Source organism: Antrostomus carolinensis, unplaced genomic scaffold, assembly GCF_000700745.2.
Source record: "Antrostomus carolinensis isolate BGI_N321 unplaced genomic scaffold, ASM70074v2 scaffold13100, whole genome shotgun sequence".
NCBI classification, from domain to species: Eukaryota; Metazoa; Chordata; class Aves; order Caprimulgiformes; family Caprimulgidae; genus Antrostomus; species Antrostomus carolinensis.
The window spans coordinates 338-8,581 of NW_010287804.1; the positions used below are offsets into that span (position 1 = coordinate 338).

An 8,244-nucleotide genomic window follows, 5' to 3' on the forward strand; every position below is an offset into this window, starting at 1 on the left:
CATGAGCTGAAGTCAAAATCAGCCATAATATGCAATAATATTAATTTGCTAAGTTTTATTTATGGATGGAAATGGAGAAAAGCCACCTCTGAGGTCTGATGAGGAGGAAATTATGACTTGAATTCCTGATATTTCATGTAGTCTCCAAAAATCCCCCCCCCTGTGCATACGTTGGCTGCCAGCAGAGGTCACACCATGGATGTCCCACACGCTTTGGATCCTCAGTGAACATCTAGCAGAGGGAAAAGCAGTGCCCAGGCTGCAGCACTGGTGCAACATGGGTGGTGGGGCTTCATGTCCTGCTCTCACTCCTCCATGGCCACCAGGCCTTGGTGAGCACCAAGAGCTGGTGTGGCTCCACCAGCAGGTCCTGCCTGGTCCAAGCATGTAATGCCCATTTCACAGACCCCACCTGAGAGGGACAACTGGGAGCGCCCACGCTGGGAGTTCACCCTGCGGAGGAAGCTGGGTGAGGGCTACTTTGGAGAGGTGTGGGAAGGACTGTGGAGGAACACGGTGCCGGTGGCCATCAAGATCATAAAAGGTAGGTGGAAGAGCAGACATTAACAGTGGCCAACTAGGTCTCTAGTTCACTGCCACATTGTTCACCTACTTTTGGCTCCTAGTCCTCTTGGTTACTGTGTCTGTTTTATCAAGCAAACTGTGGTAGGACCTGGCAAGTAGCCACTGGGCTACTTCTGTGGACCCACCTAAGCTTGGGATGCACCTTTATAAAGTGGCTCCATCCCGTGGGTTTGTAATAAGCTACGTCAAGTCAAGTCAGATGGGTTTGTGATAAGTCAAGGCAAGTCAAGCCCAAGGGGTTGGTGGTAATTGAGTCCTGATAGGACCATGATCCTGAAAATGGGATCCAAAGCCCCACGAAAAACATCTCTTGGGTGTTTGGATGTGAGACACAGGGTGTGCAGACATGAACTTTGAGAGCAGGGGTGGGCTGTGAGGAGGAAAAATGTCCTCATTCCAGTTGGAAGTGCTGAGCTCCCAAAGTCCATGTAAGAAAGTAGCTCACAACAGCCATGTTGTTGGCTTTCTCCCCCAGCTGACATGAAGACAGAAGACTTCACCAAGGAGATTCAGAACCTGAAGCGCCTGAGGCATGAGAAGCTGATCCAGCTGCATGCTGTCTGCTCGCTGGATGAGCCTGTGTACATCATCACTGAGCTCATGCGGAAAGGCAACCTCCACACCTACCTCAACAGTGAGTACCCACGCTGGCAGCATGGGGAGTGGGCTCCTGGGGCTGTGCTGCTCTGTGAACACTTTCTCTGCCCCAGAATGGCCCTACAAACCCAGGTGGGGACCCTCAGAGAGCACAAGCCTGGTTTTGGTCCTGTTCAGATCAATGGTAATGCAGAGCAATCCACAGGCACTTGGTGGAGATGGTGTTGGGTGACCATAAGACCCAAAGACACAGTCTGGTGTGATCCTTTTGGTGTCCATGTGGGTTGGGTCCATATAAATTCCAGCCCAAGTGTGTTGGTAGGTAACTTCATCCCTCTTTCTTCACCCACCTAAGGTCTGCCAGCTCCCACCAGCACACAGAAACCCCTCTGCTGTGTTTGGGCAACTCTCCTTTTGTTAGGAATGGAATGGGCCAAATCTTCCCCTGGCCTGGCAGCATGGTTTTCTTCATGTACAGAGCTAGTAACAGCCCATGGTCCACTCATCACCCAACCATCAGTTTATTTTTCTTGGCCTTTCTTTTCCTGGCCCAGTAATCAGTCTTGAAGGGAAACAAGACAAACAGCTCCCACCAAGACCTGTTTTTCTACATCCCCTTCCTCCCCCACTCTTGACCTTGTTTTTGGCTGGAGCTCCAGAAGCATTTGGTGCTGGAGGAGCTGGAGCTTGCAGGTAGGACAGGTTGAGAGGCCTGGCTGGAGATTTGCATGGCAGAAAGTCACCTTTAGTTTGAACAGGCCATGAACATCTGTGTCTGTGTTGCAGCATAGGGTGCTCCTCAGAGCTCACCCCAGTCCCATTCCTGAGCAGCACATGGCTGTGCTGAACTTCCCACATGGTACAGCCAGGATGGTTAGGCAGGACCTCCAGTTTGAGGTTTTACATGTTCCCCTGGTCTCATGTTGCTGGCACAGGGTCTCTTTCCAAACCAGAACACCCAAAATAGACATTGCTAGATTGCCCCCAATGCTTGGATTGTCTGGTTTAACAGGTCCAGAAGGGAAGTCCCTGGGCACCTCCCACCTGCTCAACATTGCCTGCCAAGTGGCGGATGGGATGAGGTACCTGGAGGAGAAGCACATTGTTCACCGGGACCTGGCAGCCAGAAACATCCTGGTAGGAGAGGAACTCACCTGCAAAATTGCTGATTTTGGACTTGCCCGTCTTCTCAAGGTTGGTCAACAGGATGCTGTGGTCCTGTCCATCACCCCAGGCCACCAAGCTGCTCCGTGCTGCAGCCCCAGCAAAACCCCAAAAGCAGCAGCTGTGTTCACCACGCCATCCTTTGTGACCCATCTCCCCTTGCTTTTCAGGATGACATTTATTCCACCAGCAGCAGCACCAAAATCCCAGTGAAGTGGACAGCCCCAGAGGCAGCCAACTACCGTACCTACTCCCTCAAGTCTGATGTCTGGTCCTACGGGATTCTGCTCTATGAAGTCTTCACATATGGACAGATCCCGTACGAAGGTAGGGCTGCCAGTCCCCTCCAATGCTGCTCCATCCACATCTGAAGCAGCTTGCCAATGGTCTCCAAAAGCCAACATGTCATGAATTGTTCTATTGTCCCTTCTACAATGGATCTGGAGCAGCTCCAAGAGCATGAGCAAGTTATTGTCCAATTTGGGGATTGTTTAGAGGGATTTTTGGTGCTTGCAGATGGGGGTGCAGGAGTTGGAGGTGGGAAGGTGGTATGGACTGGATGATCTCCCACAGCTTCTCCTCTACCAGCCTCATGGCAGACAGACACCATTTCACAGCAGCAGCAGTTGGCGTCTTGGCCCTTTGCAGATGAATCTTCAGGGCATCCTTTGGGAGTATTAGATTGAGGGACATCTTCTCCTGTCTTGCAGGAATGACGAACCAAGAAACTGTACGACAAATCACCAGGGGCTACCGCCTTCCCCGGCCCAGCTCCTGTCCTCCTGAGATCTACAGCATCATGCTGGAATGCTGGAATGGCAACACAGAGGAGCGTCCCACCTTCTTGGCCCTACGGGAGAAGCTGGGCTTCATCTACAGACGACTGCTCAGCTCTCTTTCCTGAGGGACCCCTTCCCACCATCCTTCCTACACAAGCCCCTCCAGGCCAGCTCTTGCCAAGCAGCTCCTTCCTTCTGGTTTGCCCTCTGACCTCCAAGGAAAGTACATTCCCCCCGCCCAAAACCAACCCATGGTCCCTCTTGGTCAGGATGCAGGGAGGCGACCAAGGGAAAAGGCAACAAGTTGTGGAGAACTCATTGCTGGCACTTGGCCGTGTAGCAGTCTGGAAAAGCCCCATGGTAGTGAAGGCATCACCCAGAGTTTACATCTTCATTCAGCCAGTAGGGTGGGAGGTCCCTGCCACTCCCCACGCCAACGTGAAGGTTTGTAGTTTGTGTTCAGTTGTGGCTCCGCTTGATTTTTCTTGTAGTGTGTGTCCGGTGTATTTATCAATAAACACGTGTGCATCCACCCCCCTGAGTCCCTGCAGGACATCACTGGACACTTTGCCCTCACCACACTGCTCCTCTCCTCCCCAGGAAGCAATGGTTTGCAACCAGTCCCACGCTTGCAACCACAGATATAACCATTTTCATGTCTCTGGTCATCCAGGTGTGCATGAAACTATGTACCTCTGCCACCTCTTTTCTTGCTTGCCCCAAGGACCCTGGGCTGCTCTGCTCTGGGCTTCTTGTCTTGTCACACATATGCTCAGCCCAGGTCCCCTCCTACAAGAGACCACAGGACTGAAACCATTTACTACACGCCAAGAAAGGGCTGGGACACTCGTGGTGCAGGCACCACAGGGCTGGTGCAGCAAGATATTCCAGCAAAATATTGAATTTGTAGGTCTGGCTGCCACCAGATGGAGCTAAAAATTAAGCAGGAGGAGAAGAATGTGAGTGGGGTGACTGGGGTGTGGGGAGCAGGGGTCCCCCAAGAAGGCAGTGGGGCTGGCAGGGCTGCAGGCATCCCCCCTACCTGCACCAGCCCCATCAACCCCATGAGATGTCCTCAAAGCAGTTTGCTCTGCTGCAGCAACACCACGCTGGGTGGTGTGGAGAGGGTGACACGGGGACATGGAGACATGGGGACAAGGGCCAAGCCAGTGCTGACCACAACAGCTTTTCCTTCCTCCTCCACAGCTGCATGAAGAGCAGATCCACTGCTTGAGTTCACCCTCCAGCATGGTCTGCTGGGTTTGGGTGTTTCTCAGAGTCATTACTTACTTTCTAAAGTAGACAAGAGTTGCAGGGAGAGCCCAGATTTCCTCATCTTCTCCCAGGATCTCAGCTTGGGCTGGGCACTGCAGCTCCATCCCAAAATCCAAGATATGATGGGAACTAGGCTCTTCCCAAAATCCATCCCCAGCAAGCAGAGCTGCCAGAGTCCCAATCTCTTCCAAACCTTTTTGGGTGGACGTTGCAAACCGGTGTTGTTAAAGGCATTTGTCTGCTCTGGTTTCAGCCTGGCACGTGCCCCGTTTGCAAAGTCAACTTGCCCGAGTGGCATTTGAAAACAGCATCAGGCTGATGGGATGAGTTTGAACTGCACAGTTGGTTTCTATTTTTAAGGTTCTCCATCGGGCTTTGAAGGGTGGGTGAGGGGGAAGCGAAGCTGCTGGAGGAGGAAAAAAAATAAAATAAAATAAAAAAAACCATTCCCCGAGCAGCAAAAATTTGGCAACCAAAGGAAATATTTCTCACGTGGGGTGTCTGTGAGAGCTCCTCGCAGGCGGTGGGGTGGCACCAGGGCTGCTGCAAGGGCCGAGCGTGAGCAGGAAGCACCGGCTGGTTTTTGCCTAAATATGAGAGTTAATCAACAGCCAAACCGCGGCGTCTGGTCAAGCAGCACGAGGCAGAGGTGGGGGAGCAGAGGAGAGGACCTCTGTGGGGTTGATGCCATGGGAAGTGGGTGGTTGTACCTTCAATAGTGAGCCTGATGGACGGGGGGGGATGCTTGAGGGGGGGTATGGGGTGTTAAGACCCACTTTGCTTCTCTGGCTTCTGTTGCCCAGTGAATCCCTGGCTGTCCCACCACAGCGGGTAGCACAATGACCCAACACATGACACAAGGGAAATCAGCTGGAATCACACAACGGTGGGGTTGGAAGGGACCTCAGGAGATCATCCAGTCCAACCCCCCTGACAAAGCAGGTTCCCTACAGCAGGTTGCACAGGAAAGTGTCCAGGTGGGTTTGAAACATCTCCAGAGATGGAGACTCCACAACCTCTCTGGGCAGCCTGTCCAAGGGCTTCGGCACCCTCACAGTGAAGAAGCTTTTCAAATAAAAACCAAAAAATGAATCAAAACCTTTACCCCTTGTCCTGTCACTGGCCACCACTGAGAAGAGTCTGGTCCCATCCCCTTGACACCCACCCTTTAGATATTGATAAACATTGATCAGGTCCCCTCTCAGTCTGCTCTTCTCCAGGCTGAACAGTCCCAGCTCTCTCAGTCTTTCCTCATAAGAAAGATGCTCCAGCCCCTTAATCACCTTTGTACCCTCCACTGGACTCTCTCCAGAAGTTCCCTGTCTCTTTTGAACTGGGGGACCCAGAACTGGACACAGTACTCCAAAAATGGGATGGAGGAGCGTGACTGTGCTGGTGGCATTGCAGCCAGGCAGCCAGAGCTGGGTCAGGCTGAGGAAAGCACCCAGCAGAAAACCAGGGATGCAGGATCGGTGCCTTTGCTCTGTCACAGCCTCCCCTGGGGGCCTGGGGACAGTTACTGGGTTTGACCCTCCACCATCACGAGATCAACAAGCAAACATGACAATATTGACTTTCCCTTTGCATGTCCACACTTTCACCTGCAAGCCCTGAGGCTGCAGGCTTGGAAAAAAATATTTCTCTCTCCTAAATTTGGGGCTTCAGCTGGGAACCAGCAGCAGATGAGACCCCACTGCTCCTTCAAGACATCCTGGGGGCAACCAGCAGCCAAAGGGGTTTGCAGGGATATGGGAAGACCCCAGAGCAGTGCTTGCTGGTAGCCACCCTTCCCAGCTCAGTAGCCAGGCAACACACCTCGTCTTGTCTAATTTTTACTTGATTTTCTTCTGGTTTTTGAAGCTTACAGGCTGGCATGTGCCTCCTGCGATACACAACCACCACATTGCACGGAGGTGCAGCACCCCTGCCTCCAGCAGTGCCCAGCACCACCAGTTTGCTGGTAAGTCACATCAGATCAATCGTGGGGTGACAATGTGCTGATGTGGATGTCACCTGCAGGGTGCTGGCAGCCTTGGGGGTCCAAGCCACTAGAGACACAGAGCTCAGGACAAACCTTACACAACATTTTTCCCTACCAGGATTCCAGAATTGCCCAGACTGGAAAAGAGCTTTCAGATCATCGAGTCCAACCATGAAGCCAACACTGACAAGTCCCCGACTAACCCATGTCCCTCAGCACTGTGTCTACATGACTCTTCAATCCCTCCAGGGATGGGGACTCCACCACTGCCCTGGGCAACCCCTTCCAATGCCTCAGAACCCTTGCAGCAAAGAAATTCTTCCTCACAACCCATCTCAACTGCCCTTGGTGCAACTTGAGGACGTTTACTCTTGTCCTGTCACTCGTTCCTTGGTTGAACAGACCAACCCCCACCTCTCTCCACCCTCCTTTCAGGGACTTGGACAGAGCCAGAAGGTCTCCCCTCAGCCTCCTTTTCTCCAGCCTCAACACCCCCAGTTCCCTCAGCCAGGAACGCAGCACAGTTGTGCTCCAGACCCTTCCCCAGCTCCGCTGCCCTTCTCTGGACACGCTCCAGCACCTCCACGTCCTTCTTGGAGTGAGAGGCCCAAAATAGCAAGGAATGAAGCTGGAAGTGACCTTGGATGCCCCTGCAGCGCTGACAAAAAGCAGAGCAGCGAGGAGCTGCCTGAACACAGCTCTGCCCTTTGTCCCTGTCTGCACAGGACACCGGTCGTGCAAAGTCACCACGCAGGGGTCACCCGGCTGCCATCGGGGCTGCAGCACCAGGCACATGCAGCATCTCATCTGGGGTTGAAAGCAGACTAGAGCTGGGAGATCTGGCATCTTTAAACTCACCTCTGCCAGGGATTTGTTTGCCTCCAGCTGGAACAAGGACCTTGTCCCCAGTGCACACAGGCACCTGCAGGCTCTTGTTTTCTCAGTGCTTTATCAGGTCGATCACAGATGGGCCAACCAGCCAAGGCAAAAGAAAATAATTCAAGACAAAAATCAGCCAAAACACCATGTAGGGCAAGACAGCCCATGGGCCAGCTGGGCTCCAGGGCTTCCATCCACACCATAAGCTTCAGTTCAACAGCATGGAATGGTTTGGGTTGGAAGGGATCTTAAAGCTCATCCAGTTCCAACCCCCCTGACATCAGCAGGGACACCTTCCACTAGACCAGGTTGCTCAGAGCCTCATCCAGCCTGGCCTTCAACACTTCCAGGGAGGAGCAGCCCCAGCTTCTCTGGGCAACCTGGGACAGTGGCTCACCACCCTCACAGCAAAGAATTTCTTCATATCTCATATCCAACTCCCCTCTGCCAGTTTAAAGCCATCACCCCTTGTTCTGTCACTCCCTGCTCTTGGCCAAAGTCTCTCCCCAGCCTTCCTGGAGCCCCTTCAGGTACTGGAAGGCTTCTCCCTAAAGTCACCTTTTCTCCCACAAAACACAAGTCCTGAGCAAGCCTTCTCTCTCTCCTCAGTACAGCGGGCTCACTCTGCACCCAAATCCTTCCCCCAGCCCTGAGCAGACCCAGCTGAAGCCCCAATCCTTGCTCCCAGCCCATGAGGCACCGCGGCGGGGATGAGCTCTGGGAGCAGAGCCAGCTCAGTGCCAGCACGGACAGGCTGTGCAGCCAAGGAAGGAGGAAAGGGTGGGGGAGGCGTTTGCAGCGTCACCACAGCCAAGCCGGATCTTGCTCACATGCAAAACACACACGTACTGGTGAGTCACTGGGAGGACTGTGCCATCCGGCGTTACCAGACCGTGCTGTGGTCAGACACTGCATCGTGTCCCAGTTTGGTCCCAGTGATACCCACAGCTCCACTCTGCCCTCCCAGCCTGGATGAAGAACAAC

General features: G+C 53.3%; 1 protein-coding gene across 1 annotated transcript; it reads left to right on the plus strand.

The window, feature by feature from the left end:
- The first annotated feature begins 390 nt into the window (after positions 1-390).
- On the plus strand, positions 391-3,250 carry LOC104522091 (tyrosine-protein kinase Srms). The gene is made up of 5 exons (XM_010164287.2): positions 391-544; positions 1,061-1,219; positions 2,195-2,376; positions 2,517-2,673; positions 3,057-3,250. Exons 1-5 carry the CDS (start codon positions 391-393, stop codon positions 3,248-3,250), a joined length of 846 nt encoding a protein of 281 aa, XP_010162589.2.
- Positions 3,251-8,244: the final 4,994 nt, after the last annotated feature.